Here is a 16,214-nt window from a genome sequence, read left to right on the forward strand (position 1 = left end):
ACAATACAGAGCACAAAACAGTTTTGGGAGGCAGCCGAGGACAGTTCAGTCCTCGGCAGATCCAGAATCCCATCGGAATAAATGGGTAAAACTGGTATAGGGACGAATTTGTAAGGAGATCCAAAATATCTCGGGGAAGTTATCCTTACTACCCTTCCAGATAAGACCCAGCACCTGATAGAGCCGTACTCTGCAGCCTTATCAATCATCCCCAACAATTCTGGGATTAGACTAATGGGACAAATATCAGTCTTGTAAAGATTGACCCTACATGTGGACGAAGGACAATTAATGCAGACGAGTATAAAGGAAGAAAGTAAGTAAATCTAAAAGAGGAGTCTCATCCCACCTCCGAAAAAGAAAGACTACATGGGGGAGAACATCTCAACAACACCGGACTTCATTGAAGAAAGTCCGTCGTTGGGTAACCGGGATAAGGCCTCAATGGTCCTCGGATCAACTCCGAGGAATCCCATCCCATAGGGTGCGACGCCTTAGGGCTTAAATGTTCAAGCCCAACTCCTTTTTTCTACATGAATTCCTCTAAAACCATGATCGGGTATCGCCCCTTGACCAGCGGCTAGTTTTTTAAGCCCACTCTCTACAAATCATATTGTGAGGGATCTTTCGTGTGTGAGCCCAAAAATGTTAATGGGCCGCAAATGAATCGTGTCCTTACAATTGGCGCCATCTGTGGGAAAGCTTGCGCGCTGGCGCAGGTGGCGGTGGAATCAACTCATTAGGCAAGCAAAAATTTCTGGGATCTCCTCCGTTTCCGGCAACATATAGTTGTTGCTCCGACGTAAACTTCTGCTAGGAGTTACGCCTCGCAGTGCTAAGGGCGCGGGCGTCTCTAGGGGCTTCCAGCCTCAGGCCAACTTTCCCCGCCCTGGTGTAGGGGCTCGTGGTCGAAAAATAAAACAAAAAAAAATCTTATAAGTTTTGGACAGAACCAAGGCCTTGCATGGTCCACGGACTCAAGCCTATGGGGAAACCAAGTACATAAAAAGATCATAAGTTTTGGACAGAACCAAGGCCTTGCATGGTCCTCGGACTCAAGCCTATGGGGAAACCAAGTACATAAAAAGATCATAAGTTTTGGACAGAACCAAGGCCTTGCATGGTCCTCGGACTCAAGCCTATGGGGCCCAAGTACATAAAGTCATACTCAAGTTTTCATAAGACTGCCCAAGGATCATAAGTTTTGGACTTGCATGGTCCTCGGACTCAAGCCTATGGGGAAACCAAGTACATAAAAAGATCATAAGTTTTGGACAGAACCAAGGCCTTGCATGGTCCTCGGACTCAAGCCTATGGGGAAACCAAGTACATAAAAGATCATAAGTTTTGGACAGAACCAAGGCCTTGCATGGTCCTCGGACTCAAGCCTATGGGGAAACCAAGTACATAAAAAGATCATAAGTTTTGGACAGAACCAAGGCCTTGCATGGTCCTCGGACTCAAGCCTATGGGGAAACCAAGTACATAAAAAATCATAAGTTTTGGACAGAACCAAGGCCTTGCATGGTCCTCGGACTCAAGCCTATGGGGAAACCAAGTACATAAAAAGATCATAAGTTTTGGACAGAACCAAGGCCTTGCATGGTCCTCGGACTCAAGCCTATGGGGAAACCAAGTACATAAAAAGATCATAAGTTTTGGACAGAACCAAGGCCTTGCATGGTCCTCGGACTCAAGCCTATGGGGAAACCAAGTACATAAAAAGAAGTACTATGACACATAAACCTCAAGATCCATCCGAAGAGAACTCCTCGTTAACAGTTGGGTCAATCCCTTAATTGCACGGGTCCCCCGGTCTACCCTCGGATCCCCCGTGCCAAAGGGAATGATGCGATACGGTACAGCATATTACCCGAAAGCACAAAGTCCTTCGCTACTCGACTATCATCTCGGACGAATTGTTTAGAGTTTATCGTTCTCGGGAATTGGTCTAGCGTGCATCGCGCAGCACTCAACAGCTATCCCGGTTAGTTCCATGAATTTAATCTATTGAGGATTACCATTGTTATACTTGATAATATTTGCGAGTTTAAACTAATAAGGATTTGTGTTAAAGTATTCTTCTGCCCAGAATATTGTTAAAGGCAGGCTTAGACTTAATATTCAGGCCCAAAGTGGTTGTTGCAAAAAAAAAAAGTATGTATAAAGAAATAAACACATCTTTTATTAAGACAAAAGAACAGTACAGTGTACAATAAAAAGCTGAAACAAGCTTACATTAGAGTTAACTGCGTAAGCAAAAGAAAAGTACAAAAGAGTGAAGATGATGCCGAGGAGATAGCTCAGAGGAGAGATTGGCTACTGTTCCAAGATGTCGTCTAAGGAAACTATTCCTCGACGCTTCTACATGCCCATAACTCAGGCAGCCAAAGAACCTGACCTCAGGCTAACACCATCTACAGAAAAGGTGCAGGGAGCCGGAAGTTGGGAAGCCCCCGCAAAAATTTGCCTGCTACAAGGCAGACGGCGCTGATGGCGGAAATTCCTTCTTCGAACATACCAAAAATCTGGCATGACCAGAACCTGCTTCGGATTTTGACTAAAAGAGGGAGGAACCCCATTTTCCTCCTGTCAAAACGGAGGACTGGCTCGAATCTGTGCCATCCTTGTCCATACCGTATCACCTTGAGGATTCGGTGCCTCTGAAGCGCGCGGAGACCTTTCACCCCCATCCACGCCTCAAACATCTTGCTTTAAGGCAGTGGCACTAGAAAGAGAGATCGCGGATATGGAAGAAATATGGTTCTGAGGAGAACAGGAGAATTCATGTGCAAGTGAAGTGATCCCCTATCCTATTTATACCCAGAAGTGAACCAGTGGCATTTGATTCGTGCAAGTTTCCAAGGAACGCTACGGACGAAGCAGACTTGGCTCAATTTCCAACTTCATCCTCAGCCGTAGGATTTGAAGATCCTCGAGAAGGCGCACCTCAAACACTGGGACGCCAAAAAGTACCGCGTGACCAAAGACTACGGAAATGCCTCTTAATTTGGGGGGCCTGGTAAATTCGCGGCCTAGGCCCGTTCTGCATGGAAACCCACGGACTATGGCCCACACCAAGGAATAATCGTTGCCGAGGACAACTTCCTGCTCGGCAGCTTATGAGACACCTGAGGAAAGACCAAGTGCATAAAAAAAAAAGAGAGAGCATAAAGTTATTATTATTACAAGTTTTGGATAGAACCAAGGCCTTGTATGGTCCTCGGACTCAAGCCTATGGGGAAACCAAGTACAAAAATTATTATTATTACAAGTTTTGGACAGAACCAAGGCCTTGTATGGTCCTCGGACTCAAGCCTATGGGGAAACCAAGTACAAAAATTATTATTATTACAAGTTTTGGACAGAACCAAGCCTTGTATGGTCCTCGGACTCAAGCCTATGGGGAAACCAAGTACAAAAAATTATTATTATTACAAGTTTTGGACAGAACTAAGGCCTTGTATGGTCCTCGGACTCAAGCCTATGGGGAAACCAAGTACAAAAATTATTATTATTACAAGTTTTGGACAGAACCAAGGCCTTGTATGGTCCTCGGACTCAAGCCTATGGGGAAACCAAGTACAAAAATTATTATTATTACGAGTTCTGGACAGAACCAAGGCCTTGCATGGTCCTCGGACCCAAGCCAAGGGGGAAATCAGCTACTTGGATAAGAAAAGGTTTGGATTTCATAAGGTGGGCTACTTGATAAAAATGTCAGATCACTTGACCCACGGCTTAAACACCATAAAAGGTTAAGGACAACAAATTGTAAGGAAGGTGGTGGAACGCCCCAGTATTCAATGGCCTAAGAGGGCTGTTCATTTAGCGGGTGGTATGTTTTCAAATGGTTATTCCTCACACGGCATCAAGCCTTCGTTTCTCTCCTCGGCTAGCAGGGGGTAAGTATTACTTTTTACTGGTCTGCCTTATTGTGCCAAGCACTTCTATTAAAGTTATGACAACATCTTTTTATTATTAAGTGTTTTGGTCTTAGTCGTCATTGATTTAGATGCGATATTATTGAGCCGAGCAGCACTTGCAAATTTACAAAAACAAAGACACAGAATATGCGAAATGAAATAACAACAATTTTTTATTAATACGAAAAATTATTACAACGTACAAAGAGGGGCTCAAACAAGCCTATATAAAATGTGAACTGCCTAAGCAACAATAACATCCGTAGTACAGATATGTAAACAGTCAGGCGTCTTTTAAACTCGTCTTCAAAGTCTCTCCAATCTCTGTCTCAATACTGCTCATATTACGATAAGAACCTTCTTTGGGAAAAAACGAAGAAGGAAATAGTAAGGAAGAAATCAATGAAGAAGATGGAGGAGATGAATGAAGAAGATGGAGGACATGAGTAAGGAAGGAGGAGAAGAAGAGAGAAGAGATGAAAAGAAAGAAAATGAGCAAAAGAGGGAGAAGAGAAAGCACCAGAATGGATCTGGTGCTGGGAAGACTAGGAAAGGAAGGCGGAGAGGGCCACCAGTGAACGAAGAAAGGAAGAAGCAGAGACACTTAATCCCTGCCTCGGTCCTGACTCCTGACACGCTGGGGCCATATTAGGTGAGCTCATAAGAGAGCGGTTGGTTATGATGATGGGAGTTCTCGACTCAATCACGCCGAAAGTTGGACGTGATAAGTCCCTGCTTCGGATTTTGGCTGAAGGGAAGGTGAGACGAATCTTAAGTCTTCGCCAGCCTTGCCCTGACCGAGCCATTTCGAGCTTTATTAGAACACGGTGCTTTGAGGAGGGGTATGGTTCCTTCATCACTCGTTGTGGTAAACGCATTCTGATTGGGTGTATGGCAATGGGGCTAAGTGAACGCTAAAGGAGGCTAGGGGTTTCAGATCTCAGAATGATGGAAGGGAGTCTGCATGAAAGTGATGGCCCCCTGCTTGCCTTCTTATAGGAAGGGCAAAACGAAGGGAATTAATTTCATTCAAGTTTCCAAAAGGAATCTGAAGAATGAAGGTGTGTCCGTTCCACTTCCCCACCTCATCAGATGAGCCGCCGAACGCAAATTAGCCTCGTAAAGGGAAGTCATTAAAGGCGCATCTTGGACAGCCAAACGGCAGGAGTAGATTACGAACGGATTAAAGGGAATACCTGGTAAACCGGCGAGTTTCCTGGACAAGTGGAAAATCGCCCACATTAAATGCAGGGCTGAATTAATAAAGCCATACTGAAGGCCCGGGTTTACCAAAACCCTCCTTTCCAACCAAGAAGTCGGGTAGCAGGGTTTTGAGGGGCTATTGTGGGGCCCAATAATTTAAGGGCCAGGCCCAGTTGCTCCTGGAAAATCCGAAAGCCCAATCCAAGGAGAGCTGTGGCCCAAGCTCTACAATACAGACCACAAAACAGTTTTGGGAGGCAGCCGAGGACAGTTCAGTCCTCGGCAGATCCAGAATCCCACCGGAATAAATGGGTAAAACTGGTATAGGGACGAATTTGTAAGGAGATCCAAAATATCTTGGGGAAGTTATCCTTACTACCCTTCCAGATAAGACCCAGCACCTGACAGAGCCGTACTCTGCAGCCTTATCAATCATCCCCAACAATTCTTGGATTAGACTGATGGGACAAATATCAGTCTTGTAAAGATTGACCCTACACGTGGACGAAGGACAATTAACGCAGACGAGTATAAAGGAAGAAAGTAAGTAAATCTAAAAGGGGAGTCCCATCCCACCTCCGAAAAAGAAAGACTACATGGGGGAGAACATCTCAACAACACCGGACTTCACTGAAGAAAGTCCGTCGTTAGGTAACCGGGATAAGGCCTCAATGGTCCTCGGATCAACTCCGAGGAGTCCCATCCCATAGGGTGCGACGCCTTAGGGCTTAAATGTTCAAGCCCAACTCCTTTTTTTCTACATGAATTCCTCTAAAACCATGACCGGGCATCGCCCCTTGACCAGCGGCTAGCTTTTCAAGCCCACTCTCTACAAATCATATTATGAGGGATCTTTCGTGTGTGAGCCCAAAAATGTTAATGGGCCGCAAAGGAATCGTGTCCTTACAAATAGGATTCTTGTTTTCTTTTTTAAATGATTATTATAAATGGAAAAAATTAACGGACGTCCTAACGGTATTGGTTTAAGATGTATTTTTTAAAAAATTTTATGAGAAAAGAAAAAAGATTTTGACACAATTTTCATGAGAAATATATAAAGTTGGCAACAAAATTAATTGTTTTATCATTTTCCCATAAAATGCTTTTAAAAATAGTTCATAAACCAATACTTTTAATCTGGCCAACTCTACTCTTCCCCTTTTTCCTCTCTCTCAATCCAAACAGACTCTTATGACATTTGTTAACATTTCTTTTAATTTTTTTAATGACTTTTTATATTTTTCATAAAAATGATGTCAAAATTTTCTTAAAATAACTTATTAACAATTACTCTGAAGGCATCAATTTACAGACTTCATTATAAATTAAGTTCTTATTATATAGTAATTTTTTTTGAGTTATTTATTATATAGTATTTGATCATTCACAATTCCATAGTCCTATTATATAGGACCTATAAACAAATAAATGAAGAGGGATAGGGGGGTGATAAATTGTTGGGCTGGTTCACAATCACATGTATTGAAACGTTTCATGGAGCTATAATATGAGGGAGTGGGTACGTGTTGTTGAACTACAGCTTAATTATTTTGATTACGTGTGCGATCTTAGTAGATTTGGTTGATAGCTGGAATGGGACACTGGCCTTGTCACCCCCAAAAGCCTTAATGCAATATACCAGGAAAAAAGGGGCACCGTCCTAACCCTTTGAGGCAATCATAATCTATTATTGGCTGTCGGTACAATCGGCTTTGTTTACTAGAAAGTTATACATATTGTACCAAGCCGTAAGGAATAGTAACATTAGTTGTTAAAATATTTTTGTCATAGGCTCATAGTTGTTAATATATTATGACTTTAAATATGTGGTCGTAAGAAATAAGAGCATTATCAACAACATATAATGATAAATTAATTTCTTAATTATTTATGAGAAAAGTTTTGCTGCATCTAAGGTTATGTGGCAATAAAAAGAAAGTAACGTGTATCAAAGGGTCATGTGCAATGCACATAATCAGGTGATCCGTTAGACACTTGTCCCTTTGTTTTTGCTGCCACATAACCCTATATGTAGCAATTACTGCATACAAATATGTAGAAAACCTTTTTCCTTTTTCCTTATTTTTTATTTAATATTTATAAATTGACATATTAATTTGTAAAATTTATGTAATAGAATTTATAATATCCTTAATGTCACTCAACTTGTTTACTCATTATTTATAAATTATAAGTATAATTATACTTAAACCGTTAGAAACTCATTTTCAACAACTAAATAATAATAAATAAAAAAAAAGAGAAATGATATGTTCATAATATTTTCACAACAAATCTTAAGTGGCAGGTTGTTACTGATTATTATTGTTAGAGCAAAAAAGTAATCTTAGTGTTAGGTTCAAATTTGAACCAATAACAACTAGCCACCCATGATTTGTTGTAAAAATATTATGAAAATGTTGTGAATATAATATCTCTCTAAAAAAAAATAGACAAGTGAACCAATCTCAAAGGCACTCACGATAAGGATGACTTTGTCGATTAACAAAAATGTCAAAAAATACGAAAGTAGATAGAATTTACATGTGTTAATATCAATCAATCCTAAAAAAGATGACTCTAAACTCACTAGTAGGTACGACTTGTGTGATGGTATATTTTTTTTTTTTTGCTAAACTTCAATGACATTTCAAACACTTGCCTTACAAGCGATGGCAAGCACCAACGACAGACTGTCCAAAGAGAAACAACAAGACACTGGGGATTGGAGTGCAAACGTGGCAGCTTCGTGGGCTGCCGCGTTGCAAACTCTTTTGACCCAAACAAAAGAAACAAAATTAAACAACACACTAGCAGAAAAAACATCACTAACAATATTACTAATACTCCAAGGTGGAGATATAATATATATATTTGGATAAATTTGATAACGAACCACCTTTCCTAGTTTCATTTCATATTGAGCCTTGACTTTAATATGGTTTCTAGAGTAGAAAATACTATAAAGATAATAGGAAAAAAAAAGTGCACTGTTTCATAGAATGAAGACCAATGCCGTAACATGAGACCCCATGGTCTGCGCTAAACAGGATAGTCTATTTGCATGTACGGCTAATGCATGGCGTGATATACGTGCTCCGTTAAATGCGGATATAAGTGGGTCCATCTCGTCCGCACAATCTTTTTGCCCGTTGAAAATTTTTTTTGCCTTTGAGATTAGTTGGCGGGTAATTTGTTACGGCGCGCATGGCTTTTCCCTATTCCTTTTTGATTTTTCTCACTTTGAAAATAATAAAATAAAATAAGTTTATGTTAACAAGTGCTCTTAAATGTTTGACATTGAAATATTGGTAGATTTTGCGCACATTGAAAGGTTATAAAAATATAAAAATTAATTAACATATGATTTTTTTTTCCTAAAATATAATTGGACTGCATCGAATCTTCTATTTTTAACTTTAGGATATTAGTTAATTGGACCCGTAACTTATTAGCCTAACTACTAAGGATTGGACTCATTGTCTCCGTTAGACAAGTACCATTGTACCAACCACCAACGGCCTAACATGGGTCACTGATTTTGAATTTTGACTAAGAGCTTTTTTGCTTGCAATTACGTAAAGGATTTTTGTTTAGAAAAATTGAGGTACGGGTTGTCCGTTAAAGATAATGAATAGGCAATTTAGAGAATTTGTTTTATATATATGCGAATATATGTGTATGGCTTTCTTGTTTCAACAGGATTTTGTCGGAGACAAGCAAAATTGTAGGTTAGGACTGAGTTAGTTCATAATAACATTTTTATGTGAAAAAACAAAAGAAGTTTTAAGGTATCCAATGTTAGGAATAAATTTAGAAAATCCAATTAGGTGGAGTAGAGTATAAATTATAATCAATGTATAATATTAAGTACTTAATGTGTATTACAATAATACCAAATTATTGAGAGGTGTCCAACGTAGGAAGCAAGTATATTTTCATTTTGTCCGTACTATGAGTACTGAGTACATCCTTGAGGGAAACAAAAGCAAGAAATTTGGGTCACCAAGCCATAAATTCAATTCAAAGGAAACAAAATTTTAAAGAGAAAAAAAGAAACAAAGCAAGAAAATCTTCCTCACAGGGCCGTAGTTGACGGCACAACTTGCAAATCAAGCAAAGTGGTTTCATATCAGCCTTGAGAACCAGGCCTCTTTTGTCCCACACTCATCATTCCACTCGTGTCCCTCCCTGCTTTTTATTATTATTATTTTTTTTTCGAATGACCTAACAGGGGGTTGAGTGATATTTTACCGCCAAATCAAGAAAATGAGGGTTAAAAATTTAGGAGAAATTACATAAAAATACATAGAATATATAATTTTTTTAATAAAAAAACTAGAATTTATACATTGTTTCATATTAGGTCAACGTTTAAATTGAATCAGGTATGGGCTCAACCTACAACCGACCCAACCAAATCAGGTAGAGCAAAAATACACTTGTTGTTGACCGACACTAGCCACTAGTTGAATTGGTTTCAGCTTAGGTGAATGATGGTTTGTTTCGTGTGAAATCGACGAAGTAGCAATGGTGGGATTGTCGCCAGATCCCACGAGTTTGGATTTGGTTGATTCGATTTCCATTGAGTATCAAAACCCAAAACCGTCACTCGACCCACACCTTTCGGTTTCTAATGTCAAAGACCTGCCATTGACCGCTAGCTACTCCCAGATCGAGTCGATTTCGATTTGGATGGCACCAAGTTAATCAGCTTTGTTGGGAGCCAAGTTGGTCTGAACAACCCTAATTCATGGTATAAACTTTGGATATTTAGGTAATTTTTAAAATAAAATTTTAAAAAGAAGCAAAACATAAGGCCCATAAAAAAAATAAAAAATAAAAAATAAAAAAATAAAAAACAAAAAACAGAACAAAAACAAAAAGGCGTGATTGAACCATTAATTAAGGCCTTAAGCGCGATAATTTTCTAACGTAAACTCCACTTTTTTTGACAATTGTACACTCTGCCTCAATAAATAGCAGTCCACCCTCTTCTTTCAGCTCACACCTTCAAACTTCCTAGACAGCTAACACCTTCTTTCTCTGCGCCTCTAACAGCGTTGTTGAAAGCTATGGCTACTTTGACTGTAACCTGCATTGTTTCTCTGCTGGCTTTTTTGACTCTACAGGCTGATGCTAGACTCCCAGGCGTTTACACCGGCGGAGCATGGCAGAGCGCCCATGCTACCTTCTACGGTGGCAGTGACGCCTCTGGAACTATGGGTATTGTAAACTAAACCCCAATTCTGTTTTGTCACTCTGTTTTTTCAGAAAAAAAGGAAAAAGAATAAGTCCATTCCTTTACTTAGCTTTATCAACCTCAAAGGACTGAAAACTAAAAACCCACTTGCTTTTAGTATTTTCCCACAAAATTTCAATCATTTCAAGCACTAAATGTCCAATCTTGGAAGCCCATTGCTAAAAATATGAACTTTATCTCACATGTACTAAAAATCCACTTGACATAAGTCTTTTTCCACAGAATTTCACTCATTTCAAGCACTAAATCTCTAATCTTGGAAAGCCCATTGCTAAAAATATGAACTTTATCTCACATGTACTATTTTTTGTCTTCCCCAGGTGGAGCTTGTGGGTACGGAAACTTGTATAGCCAAGGCTACGGAGTAAACACCGCTGCACTGAGCACTGCATTGTTCAACAGCGGGCTTAGCTGTGGGGCTTGCTTTGAGATCAAGTGCGCTAATCAACCACAGTGGTGTCATTCTGGTAGCCCTTCGATTTTGATCACAGCCACAAACTTTTGCCCTCCTAACTATGCGCTTCCAAGTGACAATGGCGGGTGGTGCAACCCTCCTAGAGCTCACTTTGACCTTGCTATGCCTATGTTCCTCAAGATCGCTGAGTACCGTGCCGGCATTGTTCCTGTCTCTTACCGCCGGTGAGCCTCTCTGTTTTTTTCTAGCTGAACTCTGTTTTCGCTTTCACGGTTTTGAGGGGTTAGACTTCAGAGATTATGGGGTTCTGTTTTTTTCTAAGACAATACAACACTCACTCTGAATCTCTGATAATTAATTTAAGTTTATCAAAGTAATATTTTTCATGCCTTCGATCTTTCTTTTTTAGGTAGGTCACCTTTTCTTGTTTTTGCTGAATAAGTAGGTAAAAACACCTTGTAGTAACTTGTTACACTTATACTTTTCTTTGGGATTTTTTTAGTTTTCCTTAATGTCAAAAAGTTGAAGATGAACATATAATCTGCCTCAAACTTTTATATTTTCAGACAAATAAATAATCATTTCTTAATATGATTGCCATCGAGAGCAAAAGTGAAGTGAAAAGAAAAAAAAGAGAAGAGCTAATCATTTGCCTAGTCTTATCTTATATCAAACCTAATTTGACTCCCAAGTTTTGGTGTTGTTTTACTCATTTTACTGGTAATTCTTAGGACGTGTTTGGTGAATGAATTTAAAAATTGAAAATTATTGTTTGAAAATATATATAAAATTACGTGTAAATAAAAAAATATATAAATATAAATATAATATTATTTAAAAATTAAAAATTATTATTTGAAAACACAGATCCAAAATATTCTTTTAAGTATCTACCTATTTTCAGTGTTTTACCCCGTGAGTCAATCAAGTACACTTTTTGTAAAACATTTTTCTTCCATGTACAACTAGTACAGTCTTTCTGACTCTCTGAACTGCAGCAGCAAGATTCCGAAATTGATTTCTTGCGTGATTTTAGTTGTACTGTTGCACTTAATTTTTAGTCCGTAAAATCAGCACCGTCCACCACTGCTCACATCATAGAATCATCTCCAATTTTGTCCCACATGCTTGTAACGTTCCCATCAAACCGTGTAAAGCAAAAACAAAAGTCCCAAAATCAAGTGGGGCCCTCTACCCTCTCTGCCATTAAAAATAATCTCGTCCATCAATCAATCTGAAAATGGTTCAGGATTTAGATTTGACCGGACCTACAAAAAACCGCGTAACACGCTAACATAACTTCCTTTTGTGTGAAATTACATTAACACCCTTCGTGTAATTTTTTGTTTGTTTGTACAGTGTGCCGTGTAGAAAGCAAGGTGGAATTAGATTCACAATCAACGGTTTCCGTTACTTCAACTTGGTTTTGGTCACCAACGTCGCGGGTGCAGGGGATATCGTGAAGGTGAGCTTGAAAGGGTCAAAGACTGGTTGGATGACCATGAGTCGTAACTGGGGTCAGAACTGGCAGTCAAACTCTGTCCTGGTTGGTCAGTCACTCTCTTTCAGAGTCACAGCCAGTGACCGTAGGACTTCCACTTCATGGAACATTGCGCCATCTAATTGGCAATTTGGCCAAACTTTCACCGGGAAGAATTTCAGGGTGTGAGCTCAAAAGTTTCCCACAAAATATGTCATCCTGTTTCTCTTGGTTTTTAATTTTTATAATTTAATTTTTTTTGTTTTTAATTTTCTGGGAAAGTTTTTATATGTGGGAAAGAGTAAGAAAATGCGGGAAAAGTGTGCTGGTGGTGGGGAAACTTTTTGACTTTGAGGTCATGTTTTTATGACCAGTTTGTATTGGAAAAAAAAAGGGGGGTAAAGCAAAAGGTGAAATTGTAAGGGGCTGAAGTGGCTGCTAGTTTATATTAAGCCCGCAGCTTTTCTTACTTTATATATACAATGATTAAGTGTTTTAATTTACTTTGGTGTTGTTATACTTTGTTACTTTAAAGATTAACAAATGTCATTCTAATTTGATGTATGTAATAACAATATAATTGAAGAGGTTGGTAACGAACTTATAATTTCAAGTTTGGCAAGTTTGTAGTTGAGTTTCAAGTTCAGCATAATTAGAAAGGCCAATTTGAAGTTGAAGATGTATGTACCATTAGTACAATATCTGTACTGGTTTAAAAACAAAAACCAAATCTTTAAATTAATGAGTGCCTTTTCTTTGTTACCCGAGCACAAAATACAATGGGAGAGAACACAAGGGAATAGAGATGAATTGAATGCTACAAAATGAAGCTTAACTAACAAGGTTGTGAGTTGTAAAACTAAAAATAACACTTCTTAGAAACGATTTATTATGTTGTCAAGCTGTTGCATCTTTTAAATAGGGTGTGGATCCTACTCCTACAAATGAAAAACTCATTTTTATGTAAGAGGGATTTTGTATGCGTTTGTTACAAATAAATGCTAGCTTGTGATGATGAGTAGCAAATCAAATAGTACTGAATCTATTGATAAGTGCCTTCCTCGAACTGAAGCCATGTTGCCTCTAAAACCATCATGAGAGCTGTTTTTGCTTCAAAATAGTAGGGTCTAAAGACTGAGTTTGTTTTAGTCCAAGCATTAGAAAAAGAGCATCACAACAAAACACAGCAAGAACTGCACAGAAGCTGAAATACCATCCCAAGCTAAATTGTGTGCCTCTATTGACTTCCTTGGACAATTGGGAAGTGTCGATGCTAGTCTGTAATGAGCTACACTAATTGTACACCAAGTGCATGCATATTACAAAGAAAGAAGGAAAGAGCCTGTGTTAGACTTATAATTTGGTCTGAATTGGATTGAGAATGACTTTAATCCAGTCAATTATATTGGGGTGTGAAAGCAAAGTAGATTGAGATGACATTAAGGACGAGTTGGTCTAAAGTCTCGTCTCCAGTCTTACACTACCATAAAGAGAACAAAGGAGATCAGATCAGTGACAACCAACTCAGCATTAGATTTGAGTGCCATTGATTTGACAGGAATAATGTGCCAAACAACTCCCTATCTTACTATATTTGCAATTTGAGTATTTCAAGAATTCTTTACTTTCATAGAGTTGAATAAATCGATAAAGTGCCATTTTTATTAGGCAGCCAATCCAGGTAATCATCCATTGTTTCTTAGGGACAGTGAGGATTAAAAAAACTTGAAATTGAATTCTGTTTATTGGAACCATGCAATGAAATGTGCAACAGAGAGACAGGGAGACAGGTTTTCTTAAGCATCCTGTTATGTAAGAATTTTTTTTTTTTTTTTTTTTGGGTTTCTACAGTGTTTCTTCAAAACTTTCAATCAGAGATTAATCATTGTTCATGACAGGTGGGCCCATAACCCGGTAAATTACTGGCCCAAGAAATTTTTTCAAAGTATTAGTGCCCGAACTTGAATTAGGGAGCTCATAATCAAACTCAAGACAGCTATTTTAAGACCAAGTGCCCAACCACTTGGCCAATCCCTTTGGGTTATTTTGTAAGAAATTTACACTACCTTTTGTAATCCTAATTAACAATCTGTGTTTGGAAATATTGTATGAAATTTACACTACTTTAGGTAATCATAGTTTGGTTGAAGGCTTGAAAAGGCTTTATCCTAGCTCACCTGTCATTGTTTGGTGTGGTCTACATAGCTTTGTAGTAATGTAAGTGTCATAAGACTCATAACAAGAATGTTGAAGATTTGTTTTGATGCCATCAATTCACTGAATCAATCTTATCATTGGTGCATTCGGACCCAGCTTCTCAATACTGTTACTTTGACTGATTGTTTTCTTTCTTGTTCTTTTCATCTTTTGTTTGGGTTAGTAGGAACTGTAATGGTGTTGCACACCAAGTAGCTAATTTTTCTTTGCGTTCCAAGCTTGCTTTTGTGTTTTTGCTTGATAATCTGCCTCCTGCCTTGTTGGCTGTTTGTAAGGCAGATTATCCTTTTTGAGTTCCGTTTCTCCAATAAAACATTGCAGATTATCAAAAAAAAAAAAGAATATTGGGCCATATAACACCATAAAAGGATCATAATTGAGGTATTTTCAGCAAAGCATCATATAGGTATTCACTGTCATTTGAATTAACTTCCACAGTCCTCAAGTATGAACCATAGATGCTAGTTCGGTTTATTTGATTTGTTTACAGGAGAATCAGTCCCGGGAAACCCAAGACAAGCAGCTGCTGCCAACCTAGAAATATCATGACAGTGAAGTTATGGGGGGATTCAGAGACAGACTGAATGTTGCTGTTATATTCTATATATTGTCGAAATAGAAGCAAAAAAAAAAAAATGATCTTTTAAAAGCTCATTCCAACACCAATAATGCATGCTAGTGCATAGCACTGCATACTACTTCATTTTGTTTAAGCATTTTTAGTTAATTTTGGCATCCCAAAAAAATGTTTAATATATAAGATTAACTTTAAAACTTTTGTAATTATTAGGTTTAATATGAAACCACCTCTAAACAATGGACTTTAAAAAGTAATAATACTCTTTTTGAGGTGAAACCACCAACAATTAACTCCTCATCATTTAGGCAACCACAAGGTGGAGACCCTACTCATTTGAATTTACATTTGTTGCTTTAATATGAGCAATATGCCAGTTGAGTTTGAGGCCATTACAACTAATATTTGTTGCTTTGTATTTCAAATAAAGGTAAATTAGTGCTATTCTTACATTATAGAATTAAAACATAGAACAAAAAAAGGGTAGGGCAACGACCAACGTGGCAGTCCTATTTGAATGTGACTATAGTAGCACCCTATCTATTGGGTCTAGGGCCCTACTAGGTGCAAAGGGACTATAGTGAGCCATAACTTTCCAGACCTATGAGGGACACTAGTAAACTTTGAGCTGCTGAGAAAGGTAACCTAAGTGAGTTCATATTTGGACTCGAACCTTGGACTATACACTCAACGCATTTTATGCATTACCCAAGACCACTAGACCACACCCTTGTATTAAACAAAAAAGCCCTCTTTTTTAATTTTTTATGCAACATAGAAAGATAGATACCAAGCTTTATGTTCTCTCTTTATCTTTCTCCTTTGATAATTGATAATAAGTTTGTGTTTGCTATCTTAGAGCATTAGCATTGAAGAATGCTAATGCCATATTTAAGGCCTTTTTGGCATTTCATGGCTCAAAAACACTTGCATCAAACAATTATAAACCCCACTATTGCAAAATTTACTGTAGCAGTATTCTAAAAATAAAATATATATATATATATATATATCTTTTATTCCACCCCCGATTTCTCTCTCCAACTTTAATTCTTTTCTCTCTCTTCCTTCTCTGTTTCTCCATCTCTGCTCGCTCCTCTCTACAAACCCAAACACCATCTCTTCTCTTTCTT

General features: G+C 38.4%; 1 protein-coding gene across 1 annotated transcript; it reads left to right on the forward strand.

The window, feature by feature from the left end:
• Positions 1-10,082: 10,082 nt before the first annotated feature.
• On the forward strand, positions 10,083-12,790 carry LOC115958511 (expansin-A4-like). Its single transcript, XM_031076924.1, has 3 exons — positions 10,083-10,355; positions 10,713-11,031; positions 12,167-12,790. Exons 1-3 carry the CDS (start codon positions 10,205-10,207, stop codon positions 12,474-12,476), a joined length of 780 nt encoding a protein of 259 aa, XP_030932784.1. The 5' UTR covers positions 10,083-10,204; the 3' UTR covers positions 12,477-12,790.
• Positions 12,791-16,214: the final 3,424 nt, after the last annotated feature.

This window comes from Quercus lobata, chromosome 8 (genome assembly GCF_001633185.2).
Source record: "Quercus lobata isolate SW786 chromosome 8, ValleyOak3.0 Primary Assembly, whole genome shotgun sequence".
In the NCBI taxonomy this organism is placed as follows: domain Eukaryota; kingdom Viridiplantae; phylum Streptophyta; class Magnoliopsida; order Fagales; family Fagaceae; genus Quercus; species Quercus lobata.